Source organism: Sminthopsis crassicaudata, chromosome 6 (genome assembly GCF_048593235.1).
Source record: "Sminthopsis crassicaudata isolate SCR6 chromosome 6, ASM4859323v1, whole genome shotgun sequence".
Lineage (NCBI taxonomy): Eukaryota > Metazoa > Chordata > Mammalia > Dasyuromorphia > Dasyuridae > Sminthopsis > Sminthopsis crassicaudata.
In genome coordinates, this window is record NC_133622.1 from 117,113,702 (window position 1) to 117,133,929 (window position 20,228).

The window sequence follows — 20,228 nt, forward strand, 5'->3', positions numbered from 1 at the left end:
TGGACCTATTATCAGAAAAACTCATCTTCCTGAGTTCAAATCTGGCCTCAGACACTTACTAGCTATGTAATCTTGTAAAAGTCATTTAACCTCTGTCTGCCTCATTTTCCTAAAACTAAATAAAATAATAGCATCTATCTTGCATGGTTGTGAGGTTGTAATAAGTGTTTATTACAATGATTGACATATAGTAGGTACTATATAAATTCGTATAACCTTCCCTGTTATATTCTCTTCTCATCTTTGTGGGGTCAAAATTATTATTCCTTTAAGGCTGGTTTTTCTCTCTTTCTCAATATTCCTTCATTCCCCTCCTCTCTAAGGAAATTGTTGTTTTTGTTTTTTGGGGTTTTTTGTTTTTTTTTTGAACTGGGATGAATAACAATGAATTTCTGAAAGTGGCAGCAAGTTAGCTTCCCATTGTGATAGAGTCAATGTAATGTTCAAAGCATTATTATTCTCTTTGTTCTGGGAATTTTATATAAATCAATAACTTTCTCCTTTGACTATGAGCCCTTAGCAAAAAAGCTCATCATATGCAACAGTTGCAACACTTTACCCACTTATTCCCCTCAAATACTATATTTAAAAAAATCTGTTAGTCAATGAAACAAATTAGACTTTAAATAGTTCTACCTGCCTGCTCAGTAATTGAGTATTATGAAGCACAGACAGAATTTATAAAAAACATAAAAGGATACATTTCATAAGCTTTCTATCTCTGATTAGCTGGGAACAATGACTGTTGATCTGGAGATCATACATGTCAGGACAGATTAAGCAGTAGACTGAAGGTGAAGTAGACTGACAAGTTTGGAAAATTTTTTAAAAAATAATTACATTTATATAGCATTCTATATAGCATTTGCTTTGCCTCCATTATTTCTTTGATGTTTATAACAGTTTTATGAAGTAGATACTCAAGTTATTATTCTGAAGAATTTCATATCTTCTTGACATACATTTAATCTGGCATTACCAACTCATCTTCAATATCTGTATAGTGTAAGAGAAAGGACACTGACCTGAAAATCATGACAATTTAGGACCCTAGTTCTGTTCCTTATTTTTATTTACTAGATAATCTTGAGCAAGTCATTGAACCACTGTAAACCAATTCTCTCATGAGAAACATGAAAGGTTCATGTTTCATCAGTTTTTTTCTGAATTCCTTTTACCTCCCCAATATTTCAACATTTATGAGACTATTGCCAAGAAATTGTGTAAATGAAAGAGATATTTCCAGTTGTCTGAGTCATTTTTTTATACATAGTAACTCACTGAGAGAATCACAAGGGCCCTTCAGTTTCATTCTGAAGCAAAAAGAATTGTCTGACATATGCTATAAATGGGAATTAAAGTGCTGAGGTTATTATAATACTCTGTTATTTCAAACAGTCAAGATAATAAAGTTTCAAAAAGGTTATCACAGAAACCCAGGGGATGCTTTCCAAAGAAAAGCATTTTACTGCATACTTAAAACATGTGCTGGGGATGAAAGATGCAGAATTTTCCTATTCCTTTATGGTGGAACTAAATTAGAGTCAGAGGCATTTCAGTCTTGTCTGACTCTTCATGACTCCTTTTAGAGGGTTTTTTTTGTAGAGATAATAGAGTAATTTGCCTTTCCCCCCCCCCACCATTTCATTGTATGAATGAGGAAACTGAGGTGAACAGGATTAAGTGATTTGATTAGAGACACATCTAGTAAGTGTCTGAGGACAGATTGGAATTCAAAAATATAAATCTTTCTGACTCCTAGGTGGACTATCTGTCCACTCTGTCACTTAGTTGCCCACTAAGACTGAATAATTATATCCTAAGTCTATGGCATAACCCATATCTCCATATCTGTGCCTCTTATTCTTAATTGTTCCTCATGCATAACCTTTACATGACAGGAATAAACTCCCTCCACATCTCCACCTTTTATAGTCCCTAGTTTCCATGAGTTCATTCCATCTCTATGTACCACCTTTCTTAACCACTTCCCTCGCCTTGTTACCTTATATTTGTTTTCTATGAAATTTCTTAAAAAAAAAAAAAAAACACAAAACTTTCTATCTATGCTCCTTCCCCTAATAGAATATGTTTATGCCTTCATTTTTTTTTTTTTTTTTTTTTTTGTCTTAGTGCTTGGGGGTTGATTGCTAGATTGACTGTAAATCAGGAAACTTTGGAAAGACTTGGACTAGACAGGAAGTTGCCATAAGGAAATGCTATTTGGGAAGTAATCTTGAGCAGGTTGGTACTAAGTAATGTCCTGATGTCTGAGAGACTAACATTTCCCCAAGATCAGATACAGAAATCTAAAGTTAGGCTACATCATGTTATATCCTCAGGCAAAATTGCCAAGGGTAATAAGTCATTCATGTTCCCTTCTAACTATGAAGAGGGATGAAAGCTACAACACAGATGATGAAAGAAATGCCCAGTTAATCTCTAAGGTAGCTCAGGCTGATTAAGTTGCCCCAATACGGACCCAGTTCTCCCAATTCATTGAACGAAGGAAATTGGGAGATTCAAGTGCTAACTGAACACAAAAAGCATAGTATTCCTATTATATTACATTATAAAGATGTTCCTTTTTTGTAACACTGCTTCCAAAGGTCATAGCTCCATGTCTGGGAGTCAAGGACAAACCAATATCTGCTAGTCCATGGCTGCCATAACATGTCAAAGCAAAGTGGAGGCAAGGAATTCATGACACTGTCTTAAATAAGGAGAAGCCTCAGGGAAACCTATTGTGTTGGCAACACTTTGCCAATGTCCATGGTTGCATGATTTCTGATATTCCGGCAGAACTCAGTGGCTTGAAACTCCTGGTTTCAGTTCCAACTTCCTGTTTTTCCTTAACCTCTTGAACTTTGACAGTCTCAAGAAATTTTTGCTCTTGATCAAGCCTTACCTCTACCTTACACTCTCATTTGAGTATTAATTTAGACCTAAGGAAGAAAAAGTATCTTTGAAAAAAATATTTTTTTCCTTAATGTGTGGTAATTTCTCTGAAATGAGAGGTCTGATATATGTTGACCTTATTGTTTTTCATGAGTCTATGACTCAATCAAAACCAGTATTATAAAAAGAGCATGGAATAAATACTGAACCAGAAATTAGGAGACCTGTGTCAAGCTCTTGGTTCTGTCATTAGTTAATAATATGACTTTGGACCTTTTTCTTTTTGCCTCTGAGTTGCATCACACCATAAATGAAGATATTAGGCATATTGTTTCTTTAATGTTGAAAAGAACTGAAAAAATGTTTTTCTATAAAGAGATTTAGACTGGGCAAGTCACTTAACCCAAGCCTCAGAAAAAGAAAAAAAAAAAAAAAAGAGAGAGAGAGATTTAGATTAATTGTTAAAGGATAAAAAGTATCCCTATTATGAATATTTTGATACCTAATGTGAATTAAAAAAAAGATTTGTGTGATTGTGTGTATGAAGAAAGAACTTTTAGAAGGAATTTATCAACCATTTTAGAGAGGAAAAGAATTATGGAGGGAATCCTTATATGGAAATAATTTTAATATTGTAAAGAGATTTTAAAAAATATTTTATTAAACTAGAGAAATTTCAGTGTAAACAAATCATTTCATGGGCACTAAAGAGGCAGGTTGCCTTGGAGAACTGGAATGAATGGCATCTACCTTTATTTGTATATACATGTTTTATGACTACAGAGATTAGATCTAAGAAAATGAGAAATCTTAAACATTTGGAAGCCAAGATATGATTGAAATAAGATTATTGATCTGATAGGAGAAACTTAACTTTCTAAGTAAAAAAATGAGTCATGGAGAATCAGGAAGCTCTAATAAAACCAATAAACACTGAAATAATATCAAGGAAATGGTTGAGAACAAAAAAAACAAAAAAACAAACAATGAAAGAGAAACAAAAAGAGAAGGAGAGACAATAGAACAATAGAAAGGGATGAAATATTGCTCTTTTGAAGCTATGGCACTAAAAGCAATCAGATGAAAGAAGGCTTCAGCTGAATGATTTCTGATTGGTCAAAGAAAATTGGCATCATTATATTTAAGATCTCCTTGACAGCTATAGCCTTTCAGCACCATCTAGAGTTAGAAAAAAAAAAGAAAAACTTCTCATAAGGATTTATCCTTGGTACCTTGGAAAATGGTACTATGCTGCTGTGAGTTTTATTCTGATTGAACAACATAAAATCCAGGGTGTGGAGAATTAGCCGGATTGTTTTGTACAGATAGTTTAAGGAGTTCAGCAATTTTTGGTTTAAGAAGATTTGCTCTTTATATTAAGAACTAACACTTTCTATATATCCTTTTAAAGATAAGGGTTAATTTAACTGAAAGAGCTTGTAAAGGCTACTTTTCATTAGAGAAAGAAAGATAATTTTCCTAATAGTAAGAAGCAATATTCAAGTAAAGAACAGTAGTTTAACATGGTTTATGTTTTTGAGTAAGGTAGAAACATTGAAACCTGCAGTTTAGAGCTATTGCCTTAAAAACATGAATTTTCCGTCCTCATGTTCCTATAAATATGTGCCTCCTCTTCATAATTGCTATTGAGTGCATTGTTGGAAATGTGATCCAGATTTTTATAGTATATTGTAATGTTTTATTATTTGTGTATTTGCTTTAATATATTGTTATTTCTAATTTTTTTTCTTGTTATACAAAGGGTAACTATTTAGATTTATAGAAAAATACAAAATATCCCAAAGGCCTTTGTTCATGTTGCTTAAGATCTCTTTATAATCTTTGGATCTTTGGAATATATTTGTTTGATAAGGGCTCAAAAGCTAAGGAGTAAAAAGGTGAAGTATATTTTCTCTTGATAATATTACCTTTGGAATTCTGGGCAAATTTTTATGTGAGTATATAGTGATTACCTGAAGCACTGGAAACTTAGTGCTGCTAGTGTAAGACCACAATGGAGTAATAAGCAAAATCTAGGCATTTATGAGGTATTTTTCAATCACCTAGATAAGAGGCCAGGGTTTATACTTCCTTCTAGTTTTTTGGCCCCACGATAACAAACTTGCTTAATTACATTGACATATCTGCTTCATTATAATGTGGATTCATTGGATAGACCACACATGAAACCTTTTTTATCTATGGTAATAAAGAATTGGATGAGATGACCTTGAAGGTCTCCTCCAGCTCTAAATTATTTGAAGTGAATCTATACTACTACAGACTATTATAATCATATAAACTTAAAGAAGACAAAGAATTTGAAGTTTGGGGGGGAAATAATAAATTATGATCATATATTTGGTTGATTTAAGCTAAAATACATAGAATTTATTGAGTAACTAAAATATTTTTATGTCTTTTCATCGAAATTATTGGGAAAATAAACATTATTATGAAATATCTTGAATCATCTAATTGTTGTTGTTGTTTTTTTCAAATAAACAAACCTACCTTGACAAAGCAAAGGCATCATCAAAAAAACTTGCCCGATCACCTGAAGAAAATGCCTGAAAGGGAAAGAAGAAAAAGTAAGGAATATAAGCTTAGATGGGGGGAAGGGGAGGGGGGGCGAAGAGAGAGAGAGGGGAAGTATTTAAACTCTCATCAAAGAAAACTAAAAGAATTCATCAATTTCAATAACTCACCAAGTGGTTGCTGGAAAGATTTATAGCTATCATGTTCCAAGATGACACGTTATAATTTACACGATAAAATCCAATATGATCTGGGTTTATTTTCAGAAAAACCTTTCCATTAGAGTTCAAAGTTATTCCTGGAGTGATAAATAAAAATTAATGAGAAAAATGTTTGCATATATATTATAATATATATAACATATTAATTATATATTATAAATGCTTAGAAATTAGATCCAGTGCAGAGGAAAAGAAAAAATGAAAAAGGCAGGAAGGAAGGAAAAAAGGAAAGATGGAAGGAAGGACGGAAAGAAGGAAGGAATAGGGAGAATATGAGAAAGATGAGAAGGAAACAGAAGGAAAGAAAAGAGGAGGAAAAAAAATAAGTCTGTAATGCAAACTAACTTTAGATCAAAGAGTGAATTCTGATTTTGATCTAAAGCCTAATTCTTACTTAACTGTCTAACTAGAGAATGTTATTTGAGGGTGTGAGTTGAAAAAGAAATGTCTAATGTACATAGGTACTCTGTAATATATGGCTTTTGCTTCCTGATAGTAGAAATACTTTTTAAAAGGGTGGATGGTAGAACTTGTGCCTTCGGGGGGGGGGGGGGCAATCCACTTAGTTCTAGTCATAATGAAATGGACAAATTGTGTGTGTGTGTATGTGTGTGTTCAGTGTAACAGCCTCATAGGCTCAGAGCGTAGACATAAATTTAAAAACATTGTATTTACTAAAATCCATATTCAAATTGGTGGGAAAGGGTTTTTGTTAAGGAGAATAAGCTTTTGAGAATCAGCATTACATCTAAAATTTAATCAAGGAAACCTGAAATCATACTGAGATTTACAATAATTCTGATTTCAAAATATCCATGCTTATTTGTCCCATTATATTCCTTAAAAATGGTTTTAACTGGTAATATAGAATAATTGGTAATATAGAATAAGTGTATTCCTGAGTGTTACAGTTGCTCTGTATACATAGTAGAAATACATTTGGACCTAAATAAAAGAAAATGGTAATTATCTGACATTGTTAAGAAAAAGCCTTGATCAGTCATAATCAGGACTTGAACTTTATCCACAAGATTCTAACACTATTCACAAATCACCTACCTGCTCTTTTGCTTACAAGTACCTTCCCCTATGAAAATGTTGTTCTCCACTTTGAAACATCTTTTCCAAGGGAAAAATTGGATTCTTTTCAAGTAGTTCCCAGTTAACTTTACATATTTCAGAAAAATGGGAACCTTTGGAATTAGATCCTTTTGACAATAGAACATTTCACTAATTCTATGCCTAGAGTTAATAGGAAACAAAAATAAAACTAACAACATCTGAAAATGAGGGATGTCATCTTGAAAGATTCCAAGTCTTGAAATTATGTATTTTTCTATTATAAGAAGAAAAAAAATTAGGAGAAGAGGAAGAAGGAACTCAAGGTCATCTTAAGTTATCTGAAAGGATATTATCCTTCATGACATGATTCCTGTAAGCTACTTAAAGCATTCTACCATGGACAATCATGCTGAAAGTTAATAGAAGCAGGTAGTAACATTTTAGCTACTCCCTGATTTGATATATAAAGTGAAAAAAATCACAGTAACTTTAGTAAGGCTTATTTCAGTAATTATAGAGGACCTTGAATATAGAGTATATAAAACTATATTCTATTATTATCAGGCAACTGCCAGATACTATTGATAATTGTTCAACTTTTTTTTTCCCCAGAAAAAATAACATGGGTTCCTTTTACCAAACAGGTTTTGCAAAAAAATAACCCTGCTGATGCCAGGTTCAAATTATGATACTGAAAGTAGACTGACTTGCTGTCCAATTGTATACTCATTGTCAGTATGTAAGAAGAATGAATGTGAAATTAGTCAGAAAAAAATAAAATGGAATCAGAAATGAAGGGCTTTCAATCCCTTTCAACCAAGCAAAGAGATTTATATTTTATCCTAAATGGTAATGGGTAATTATTATAGTTTCTTGAGCAGGGGAATAACATAGTCAAAAATGTACTGTAGGAACAACAATTTGTCAATCATGTGGGAGATAGATAGTAGAGATCAAGTAGGAGGCTTTTGCAATAACCTTAGTGAGATAGCCTGGGCCAGGGACAGGAGTGTGCTGGTAAATAGTTAACAACCACGTAAAAATGTTTGCATGACACATTTTAAAGTTTGATCTGCCTTATTAACATTTTCTCCTATTTTATAAAGTTTAGGCAATAAAAACAATCGTCCTGATTTGTATAGATTTCAAAATCTAACTCTCACATTGAAAATTTGATAATTGCTCACCCCTGACTAGGGGAGCTGTGTATGAGTAGAGAGAAGGGAGTGAATGTTGAGGAGGTGGAAGGACTATGATTTGGTAATTGATTAAATATGAAGAAATGAGTGAGAGTTAATTTTTGATGATGACCTTCAGGTTGCAAATATGAGTAGAAGTTCTGGAAGAATTGTAGGAATTCTGCTAACTATTGAATAATTGGCTCTCTAGGGGGGAAAAGTTTTCTCACAAAACTCTTTTAACTTAAATGTCCATTATTAACATTGTCTCCATCACTCTTTTAAGTCAACAAAATAATAAATCAAGCCTTTAATTGTAGCATCTGCTCATTTCTAAGTTGAAAATGCTTACATTGAAAACTTATCAAGCAACTCTTGTGAGCTATTCTAGCCTACTTTTTGGCCATAGGACTTTTTTTTTGTTATTCAGTTGTGTTCAACTCTTCATGACCCCAGGGACCATAGCATGCCAGGTCTTTCTATCCTTCACTGTCTCCTGAAGTTTGTTCAAGCTCATATTTGTTACTTCCGTGACAGCATTACTACTACCCATCTCTTCTTCTGCCATCCTCTTTTCCTTTTCCTTTCAATTGTTCCCAACATCAAGGTCTTTTTCCAATGAATCCTGCCTCCTCATTGTATGGCCAAAGTAGTTATGCTTCAGCTTTATTATTTGTCTTTCCAATAAACAATCAATAGAGTCATGGTGTCCTTCCACAATTGGCAATTGGAGCATAGGGATATGTTAATGAGGGAGTCATCTGTATAGTCATGATAATTAGGAGTTTATGAGATCACCAGAGAAAAAGTGTAGAGGAACAAGTATAGAAAAGTGTCTTTATTTATCTGTCAAAGTTATTCAAAACCTAAATCATATCTTTACCTTTCTAGGCTTTCATACCACTATCCCAAAACCCTATCATGCCATGTGATCCAGTAGCATTGGCCTCTTTGCTATTCATTGAAGAAGATACTCGCCAACTTCAGTCATTTTCTCTGGCTCCATCCCATGCCAGAAATTCTCTGTCTCCTTGAATCCCTGGCTTCCTTCAATCTCCACCTAAAATCTTACCTTGTACAGAAAGTATTTTTAAGCTCTCTTAATTCTAGTGAGTTCTCTTTGTTAATTAGTTTCTATTTATCTTATATACAACGTGCCTATACAGAGTTGTCTCCCACATTAAACTGTGAGCTCTTTGAAGACAGGGACTTTCTTTTACTTTAATTTGTATCTCAAATCTTAGAATATTGCCTGACATACAGGAGATAGTTAATAAAGGCTTAGTGACTATCTGATTTAACCTCTCATTGTCCCCAGGCAACCATCTAAGACTAGTATTACATGATTTTTACATATAGAACTTAGAAGAAATACTTTACTTCTCATGAAATGCTTTACTCCAAAGCATGATACTAGTATGAAATACAAGGAGATTCCAAAGAACTTCCATAAATTTATGAATGGTAGAAACCAAATGGCTACTTAGGGAAACTGGTATAAATCTAATTCTTTAAAGTTCATGTTAGAGAGAACAATCACATTCTGAAGTGTCACATATCTGGATATAATGAGGGCAACAGAACATTGGACTGGATGGACCAGGAAGGAATCTGACCTAATAGGACAATTTCTATATTTCTATGAAGATGAAAGAAAAACAAAGTGGATCATTACAAGTTTTCCGTAGTTATACTTTGGATCAAAAGATGAAAATTTCAAGTACTAACAGATAGCCCTTGTATTATACATTTCATCTTGTTTATATGATTTTATGATAGTTTTAAATATTAAGCATAGATAGTAGAACTCACTTCTTCCTGTTACATAAATTATAAAACTAGATATTAGATGCAAATTATAAATTTAGGCAAAAATACAATGTTTTTTGTTCATATTGGTGACCAAAAAACCCACCAAGAATAATGGTATCAAGTGACATAAAAATTATCAAAAATGATAACTAAGGAAGTTCTTTAGAAAATGCTTTGGATTAATTGTTTCACTGTTTTATGGACCACACATTTGGTTAACAATATAAACCATATATTATGTACCATATATCATGTACATATCAGAATGGAGTGTCCAAAGTTGAAAGGTTTCTTTTATTCAAGAAAATATTTAAAATAATCAACAAATCCCTTAGGGAGCTTAACACATATTTGCTTAAAGAACCAGAAATAATTAATTCACTCATCCACCCTCTTCCCACTTTTATACAACCAAAAATTCACACATCCACACTCTTTTTATACAATCAAATCATTAAATAATATTTACCTCCTTTCTCTGACATATTATAGAATGTAAAATTATAGTTATTTTCTTCAGACCATTTAACCGGAATATTCCATTTGTAACTAAAAATGGAAAAAAAGGGAAATCTTGAGTTGTCATTTCAAAGAATCAAAAAGTTTTAGAAATTAAGATTAAAAACTTTAAAAATCACATTCAAAACCTCCTTGCCTTGTAGTTCATATCTTTAGAAAAGACAGACATAAGCATGGATATAAAATTTTCTTTACAATTCTGTTTTGTTGCATGTGACCTGATTGAGGACAAATCATTTCATTGTTTCATATCTCCATCTAGAATGAGAATAACATTTGCCACAGAAATAAAAAACAAAAGTAAAGATTGCTAGGAAGGTTTGAATAAAACACTCTGTACTTTTGGAAGAAAGATACAATTTTAGGTAAAAGAAATAGATATTTACATGCAGATATATATTTGTAAAAGTTATTATATCATTCAAAGACTTCAAGATGCTTTAGAAAAATCTATTCATTGACCTCATGGAATTCCATGAGGAAATAAAAACATTCTACAAAAAATAAAATTAAAGCCTAAAATTTCATACTCCATAATCTCAGCTTGATAAAACTTTGGTTCCCATATAGGAGTCTAACAGGCTTATGTAAGCAAAGAAAAGACTAACAAGAAAACAATTAAAAATATACAAAAGGGGGAAAAAAAGGTTCAAAGGGAGGAAAAAACTGAGCAATTTTGTGGCTATCTTATTAAACTTAATATACAGAAATAATACACACACCAAAAGCTAAAACTATATACTATCAGGTCATATTTTCACATGTAAACATCTTTTTTATCTCTTTTATATTGAAATATTTGTTGAATATTAAATTCATCAAAATTAGAAAAGAAAAAATTTTAAATAGACAAATATTTTAAATTATAGTATGTGATTAAAGTTAGGTAAAGCTTGGATTGCACAGAAATATTTTTTTTAAATGAAAATGAGAGAATAAATGTTTATTAAGTGATTATTATGTACCAGGAATTGTGCAATTGTTTGTTTTTTAGTGAAACTAGTCATCCCAGCTGGTCTAGTTTAGACAAAGTTAGTTATTTATAATTGAAAACATAAAAATAAAAGGTCTGAGATCCTGAATCCATGGTATTGCCTGTCTCTTGATTATGAAATTTTTATTTTATAAAAATTACCTTATTTGATCTAACTAGTAATTGAATATCTGGGTATTCAGAACTTCCTGATTCTAGGCCCCAAGATCTTATCAACTGTCACTTAGTTGCCTAATGAATTAGTGAAGTCATTATAGAAGGTATTAAAAAATAAAAATTGGTTATTTTAGATATTTACCATTTGGGGCTATCAATTTCCCTTATTCTCTGCATTTTTACAGAGTCAAAAATAGACATTTAAAGAGGATTCTTAGACTGATTCAAAATCTAACCAAAATTTTGCTTTATTTTCTGGTGTGTGTGTGTGTGTGTGTGTTTATTTGTGTGTGTGTAATGTACTTTCTAAAAGAGTAGAAAGGAGCAATTTTCATCCTTTCCTAGCTAGCAGAAAAAAAGCATTAGAAAAGTTATACAATTAAGAGGGCAATGATTTTTTTGTTACCTTCTGCTAGAATGTGATCTTTCTTTAAAAAGTTGTGAAAACATTTTCAATAGATTTGTCTATGGGCAGTTTTTATTAGCCCAATGTATATAAAGTACTTGATAATTCTGAATATTCCTTATTTTAGTTATCATCATTAGTCTGATTGTCATTGTAATTTTATTTCATTCTTCCCATCTTTATATTTGATGAAAATCTGGTGAAAATATTCCCTAGACAAATCATAACTCTGTTATGGTTCTTTTATGAATTGTGCTCAGTGAACTACTGTGCAGATGGATAAAATTTGTGTACTCAATGACTGTTATTAAGGACTGACAGGTTCATGTTCAGAATCTTTCACATTCGCTGAAAATCTCATCAAAATGAGAATGAGATGTACTTTTTCCTGGTTCCATGTGCCTTTGAAGTTTTTGATCATTTCTCTATATTTTCAAAACTTTTTATTACACGTGTCTGAATGCTATATGTGTTTGGTCTGGCAACATCCATCCATTTATTTTTAAAATTTTAGAGGGTCAATGTTCTATCCCAGTGATGAGGAACACTAATTTTTATCTGTGACAATGTTTTAGTTCTACTATAAATTTTTGTTGTTGAATTCTCAAGGATCTTTTGAAGTTTGTATTTGGGGTAATAGAGATTTTTCATACATCAGAGAGAATAACAATCCTCTGATATGTTAACTTGCCACTTAATTGTGTAATTTTAGATAGTCAGAAGGTGCTGAGTTTCTACAATATTCAATGATATGCTGCATGGTTTCTATTATTTCCTTGACAAGTCTGCCTTGATTAATAAGTCTTTAATAATGGGTTTTCTATAGTTATATATAGTTTATTGTTTCTATAGTTTATGAATGAAAAGACCCTATATTGATCTCATAGAACTCTCCACTTTTGTAAACAATTCTTTGATATGTCTTATTCAAATTGTTTTGGTTATTGTTATATAGTCATTATTAAAGAAAATTATTCATTTGTTTGGTAGAGTTTAAATAAAAATTATATTAGTTGTATCTAGCAATTATTCTTATTTTTTCTTAAAATAAATTTATTAATAACATTCACTTTTTAAAAAGTTTTTATTCCAAATTGTCTCCTTCCCTCCCACCTTGCCCTTGCCCTATCCACATTAAGATGGTAAGAAATGTAAAATCATACATATAAAATCATGCAAAAAATCCCATATTATCCATGTTGTAAAAAAAAAAAAAATAAAAGGATAATAAAATAAAAAATAAAAAATAAAATAAAATAAAATAAAAGCAAATGAAGAAAGTAAAAATTGTATCCTTTGATATGTATTCAGATTAATGTTCTATGGATTGAGGAAAAAGCAATAAATATTTACATGATGACTAATTATTACATGTTAAGCACTATGCTAATTACTTTACAAATATTCTCTCACTTGATCCTCACAACTCAACAAGATAGATGAGAATTGAGTCTATAATGTAAATATAATCATTTGATTTCTTTCTAATGTTAACATAGAGAAAAATTATGTAAAATTTTAAAAATGCAATTTCAAATGATCTTTCAGTGGTTGTATAATCTACTACCTAGATGAAACACAAACACATTTTTGAGATAATTATCTTTCATTGAGGAGAAGGGACAAAATTCTGGAGCATAAACTTGGACCACTGCTTCTCTAGCTTCATGGGTGAACAAGTTTTCCCTAAGGATTCACATGGTCCCTTTCAAGAAGCAAAATCATGGGGTAGCTAGGTGGCGGTGTGGATAGAGCACTAGCCCTGGAGTCAGGAAGACCTGAGTTCAAATTTGACCTCAGACACTTAATTAATACTTCTTAGTTGTGTGACCCTGGAAAGTTACTTAACCCCAATTGCCTTAGTGAAAAAGAAAAATAATCATTTTTCACAGAAAAACAGGACACATAGCTTGTTTTATCACCAGTGCCCCATACATGATTTGACTGTATTACTTCTAAAATAGCCAGGGTTCTCAAAATCACAGCAAAAAACCTTGGCATTCTAAAAAGGGGATTAAAAATAATTGTGATTGATGCATTGTTCTCTTGTCACCTCATGTGTACTTCTTGAAGAATAATTAGACCTATGGTTGAACATATTCTCTGTCATCCAAGATTATTTTGGACTGAAGAAATTAATTAATAGCTGGGAACAATAAATGGAAGACTATTTCTCACTTATTAGAAAAGTATACATGGTGGCCCTACTTTTTTCATTTATTTAAAACTTAAATGCAAAATAAGAAAAAAACAAAATAGAAATTGCCCAGCAGATGGTGGGCTAATTTTTTTTTTTTTTATTGCATATATCAGTCAATCCACAAATATCTACTATATGGCAGGTACCCTGCTAAGTAGAGAGGTTACAAGGAAAGACAAGAATACAATCAGAACCCTCTGGGTACTACATTCTAATGGGGGAAATAACATTCACACAGCTGCATACATACAAGATATAAAGTATTAATGGGAAGTAATCTAAACTAATTAATCAACAAACATTTATTAACTGTCTGCTATGTACCAAAGCACTTCTCAGAGAGAAGGCACTAGAAATCAATTAGGGAGCTTAATGACTAGCACAAGACAGGAAACGATTTGTGATTTTTGGTACAAGTTTTTCTTATACCAACTGTGCAATGAACATATGTACGCATTAATGTATTATAAATTAATGTATTGTTGATGAATTGATTCAACTATCCTATAGAGCAATTTGGGATTATGCTAAAAGAGCTATAAAAATCATGCATATCCTTTGATCTAACAATACTATTACTAGCTATATATCCCAAAAGTTATTTTGTTGTTTTTTTTTTAAGAAGTAAAAACCTATATGTACAAAAATATTTATAGTTGTTTTCTTGGGGCCAAGAATTATAAATTGAGATGATACCCATGAATTGGGGAATGACTGAATTGTGTGGTATGTGATTATGATAGAATACTATTGCTCTATAAGAAATGATGAGCAGGATGCTCTAAGAAAAATCTCAAAAGTACTCCATGAATTCATGCAAAGTGAAATACACTGTATATAAAATAATAATGTTATAGGATGATCAGTAATACAATGATTCAAGGCTACTCTAAAGAACTTATGATGAAAAATGCTATCCATATCCAGAGAAAGAATTAATTGTATCTGAATATAGATTGAAGCATACTTTTGAAAATCTTTTTTTCCTTGAGGGTGGTTTTTGAGGGAAGGGCAAGAAAGAGATCTATGTTTTCTTATACAAAACATTTCCATGAAAGTCGTATTGTAAAACTTCTCAATGGAAGAGAAGAAAAGGAGGAAAGGAGAGAATCTAGAATTCAAAGTTTCAAAAATAAATGTTAAAAAAAAATTGTTTTACAATGAGATGATTTAGGCCATTTCCAATGATCTTGTGATCTACACCCAAAGAGAGGACTGTGGGAACTGAGAGTAGATCACAACTTAGCATTTTAACTCTTTTTGTTGTGGTTTGCTTAAATTTTGTTTTCTTTCTCATTTTATTCCTTTTTGATTAGATTTTTCTTGTGCAACAAGATAATTGTATTAATACATATGCATATATTGGATTTAACATTTATTTTTACCATATATGTTGATATATGTTGAAATACTTGCATCTAAGGGAGGGGTAGGGGACGAGAAGGGGAAATTATAACAAAAGATTTTGCAAGGATTAATGTTGAAAAATTATCCATGCATATGTTTTGAAAATAAAAAGCTTTAATAAATAATCAATTGTTTTACATGTAACTGGAGAAAATATTAAATTAAAAAAATTTAAATTACATACACACAGATGTATATACTTTATTTATATATTCTGTTTTTGAGATATGATCAAGACAAGACCTGCGACTTCATTGAGAAAGGCAATTGCTAGTTGAAATTTCCTTCATCAAGTCATTACCTTAGAGAGGTGCTTGAAATACTGAGAGGTTAAGATATTTGTCTAAGTCCCACAGCCCATAAATGTCAGAGAGTAGATTTGACTTGAGGTATTCCTAACTCTAAGACCAGCTTTTTCCATAGTACTCATGCTAACTTAATCTCATGGTTTTAAGTAACTGTCTTTAAAAATAATAATAATACCCCCAACCAAAAATTAAACTCGAAATACAAAAATTAAAAGGAGAAATCAATAAAATTGAAAGTAAAAAAACTATTGAATTAATAAATAAAACCAAGAGTTGGTTTTATGAAAAAGCCAATAAAATAGATAAACCTTTGGTAAATTTGATCAAAAAAAAGAAAGAGGAAAATCAAATTGATAGTCTTACAAATGAAAAGGGGGATCTTTCCACCAATGAAGAGGAAATTAGAGAAATAATAAGGAGTTACTTTGCCCAACTTTATGCCAATAAATTTGATAACTTAAGTGAAATGGATGACTTTCTCCAAAAATATAGGCTCCCTAGATTAACAGAGGAGGAGATAAATTGCTTAAATAGTCCCATTTCAGAAAAAGAAATAGAACAAGCTATTAATCAACTCCCCAGGAAAAAATCCCCAGGGCCAGATGGATTCACATGTGAATTCTACCAAACATTTAAAGAACAATTAGCCCCAATGTTATATAAATTATTTGAAAAAATAGGGGATGAAGGAGTCCTACCAAACTCCTTTTATGACACAGACATGGTACTGATACCTAAACCTGGTAGATCGAAAACTGAGAAAGAAAATTATAGACCAATCTCCTTAATGAATATTGATGCTAAAATCTTAAATAAGATATTAGCAAAAAGACTTCAGAAAATCATCTCCAAGATAATACACTATGATCAAGTAGGATTTATTCCAGGAATGCAGGGCTGGTTTAATATTAGGAAAACTATTAATATAATTGACCATATTAATAATCAAATTAATAAGAACCATATGATCATCTCAATAGATGCAGAAAAAGCATTTGACAAAATCCAACATCCATTCCTACTAAAAACTCTTGAGAGTATAGGAATAAATGGATTATTCCTTAGAATAATCAGGAGTATATATTTAAGACCGTCAGTAAGCATAATATGCAATAGAAATAAACTGCAACCTTTCCCAGTAAGATCAGGAGTGAAACAAGGTTGCCCACTATCACCATTACTATTCAATATAGTACTAGAAACGCTAGCCTCGGCAATAAGAGCCGAGAAAGAGATTCAAGGAATTAGAGTAGGAAATGAGGAAATCAAACTATCACTTTTTGCAGATGACATGATGGTATACTTAGAGAACCCCAAAGACTCTGCTAAAAAGCTACTAGAAATAATTCAAAATTTCAGCAAAGTGGCAGGATACAAAATAAATCCACATAAATCCTCGGCATTTTTATATATCACTAACAAAATGCAACAGCAAGAGATACAAAGAGAAATTCCATTCCAAACAAATGTTGAGAGTATAAAATATTTGGGAATCCATCTACCAAAGAAAAGTCAGGAATTATATGAGAAAAATTACAAAACACTTGCCACAAAAATAAAGTCAGATTTAAATAATTGGAAAGACATTCAGTGCTCTTGGATAGGCCGAGCGAATATAATAAAGATGACAATACTCCCCAAACTAATCTATTTATTTAGTGCTATACCAATCAGACTCCCAAGAAACTATTTTAATGACCTAGAAAAAATAACAACAAAATTCATATGGAAGAATAAAAGGTCAAGAATTGCAAGGGAACTAATGAAAAAAAACTCAGAGGAAGGTGGTCTAAGTGTACCTGATCTAAAGCTATATTATATAGCAGCAGTCACCAAAACCATTTGGTATTGGCTACGAAATAGACCGGTAGATCAGTGGAACAGATTAGATACAAAGGACAAAAAAGGATACATCTATAGCAATCTAATCTTTGACAAACCCAAAGATTCCAACATTAGGGATAAAAATTCATTATTCGGAAAAAACTGTTGGGAAAACTGGAAATTAGTATGGCAGAAATTAGATATGGATCCACACTTAACACCATATACCAAGATAAGATCAAAATGGGTCCATGATTTAGGCATAAAGAGGGAGATAATAAATAGATTAGAGGAACAGAGGATAATCTACCTCTCAGACTTGTGGAGGAGGAAGGAATTTATGACCAGAGGAGAACTAGAGATCATTATTGATCACAAAATAGAAGATTTTGATTACATCAAACTAAAAAGTTTCTGTACAAATAATACTAATGCAAACAAGATTAGAAGGGAAGTAACAAATTGGGAAAATATTTTTAAAAACAAAGGTTCTGACAAAGGTCTCATTTCCAAAATATATAGAGAACTGACCCAAATTTATAAGAAACCGAACCATTCTCCAATTGATAAATGGTCAAAGGATATGAACAGACAATTCTCAGAGGAAGAAATTGAAACTATATCCACTCACATGAAAGAGTGTTCCAAATCACTACTGATCAGAGAAATGCAAATTAAGACCACTCTGAGATACCACTACACACCTGTCAGATTGGCTAAGATGACAGGAACAAATAATGACAAATGTTGGAGGGGATGTGGGAAAACTGGGACACTAATACATTGCTGGTGGAGTTGTGAAAGAATCCAGCCATTCTGGAGAGCAATCTGGAATTATGCCCAAAAAGTTATCAAACTGTGCATACCCTTTGACCCAGCAGCGCTACTACTGGGCTTATATCCCAAAGAAATACTAAAGAGCGGAAAGAGACATATATGTGCCAAAATGTTTGTGGCAGCCCTTTTTGTTGTAGCTAGAAACTGGAGGATGAATGGATGTCCATCAGTTGGAGAATGGTTGGGTAAATTGTGGTATATGAAGGTTATGGAATATTATTGCTCGGTAAGAAATGACCAGCAGGAGGAATATAGAGAGGCCTAGAGAGACTTAAATCAACTGATGCTGAGTGAAATGAGCAGAACCAGAAGATCACTGTACACTTCAACAACAACGCTGTATGAGGATGTATTCTGATGGAAGTGGAAATCTTCAACATAAAGAAGATCCAACTCACTTCCAGTTGATCAATGATGGACAGAGGTAGCTGCACCCAGAGAAGAAACACTGGGAGGGGAATGAAAATTGTTAGCACTAATATCTGTCTGCCCAGGTTGCATGTACCTTCGGATTCTAATGTTTTTTGTGCAACAAGAAAGTGATATTCGCACACATGTATTGTACCTAGACTATATTGTAACACATGTATAATGTATGGTATTGCCTGTCGTCGGGGGGAGGGAATAGAGGGAGGGGGGGTAAATTGGAAAAATGAATACAAGGGATAATATTATAAAATATATATATATATATAATAAAAAAAAAATAAAAAAATAAAAAAATAAAAAAAAAAAATAAAATAATAATAATAATAATAAGAGTCAGCTATGTGGCCCAGTGGGTGAGTGAATTCAAATTTTGCCTGAGATATCTACTAGCTGGGTGACTCTAGAAAAATCTCTTAGCCTGAATTCCTTCATTGATAAAATATGGTGATTAGATTTGATGGTCAATCAATCAACAAGAATTTATTAAATAGCTACTATGTACAGACACAGTCCTAAGTATTGGGGTTAAGAGAGGTAAAAAAATAGGCCCTGATCTCAAGGAGTTCATAATATAACTAACAGTGAAAATAAGGTACAAACAATACCAAACAAGCTATGTCCAGGAAAAACAGGAAATAATGAACAGAGGGTAGGAACTGGATTTAAGAGGATTTGAGAAAGGCTTTCTATAAGGTAAAATTTTAGCAGGGACTTAGAAAAACCTCCAAGATACTTTCCAGCTCTGTGTTGCAGAGTATATGGTAAAGGGAGTTTCCTCATCTGGGGTTCCTTGCCAATCAAATTACAAGTTGGAACTCAAAACTGCATATTAAAAATTATGAACTAATGAATTAACTTTTCCTTTCCACTTCAGATATTACCAATGTTTGTTTCATCTATGTTTCTTTGTTAATTCTTTGCTAATATTAGTGATGGCAATTAAATAAGCAGACATTGATTGAAAATATTGTTACCAATGTTTGTGTCATCTATGTTTCTTTGTTAATTCTTTGCTAATATTAGTGATAGCAATTAATTAAGCAGACATTGATTGAAAATATATGAAAATGACCCAATGGGGAACAGAAGAGAAATCAGAGTTATTTTCCATTTCCTTCTCTAGCTCACCTGAGACAAACAGGGCTAAATGATTTCCCCAGGGTTATACAGCTAGTGAGTGTCCAAGGCCGATTTTGTCTCAGGAAGATAAGTCTTCCTAATTCCAGGCTCAGCAATCTAACTATTGCACCACCTAGCTCTCCAAAACTAGAACATAGCTGATCATTTCTCCAACTTCCACCATCTGTTAATATATTAGCAACTTCTGAAGAAGGCAAAAGCTATCAGTTAAGTAAGCTATTTGTTCAAGGCTTAAAGTGTCAACACAGACACTTTGTTCATCAGTATGGTTGATTATTTATTATGAATGTTCAAAAATT

At 32.1% G+C, this 20,228-nt stretch overlaps 1 protein-coding gene across 1 annotated transcript in view; it reads right to left on the minus strand.

Moving 5' to 3' along the window:
* Window positions 1-20,228, minus strand: part of ENPEP (glutamyl aminopeptidase) — a 122,692-nt gene that overhangs the window by 20,473 nt on the left and 81,991 nt on the right. Inside the window, exons 11-13 of the mRNA XM_074275568.1 lie at window positions 10,179-10,258; window positions 5,607-5,734; window positions 5,413-5,468 (exon numbers count right to left, since the gene is read on the minus strand). Of these exons, the coding sequence (XP_074131669.1) occupies window positions 5,413-5,468; window positions 5,607-5,734; window positions 10,179-10,258 (264 nt within the window). The remainder of the gene's footprint in view (window positions 1-5,412; window positions 5,469-5,606; window positions 5,735-10,178; window positions 10,259-20,228) is intronic.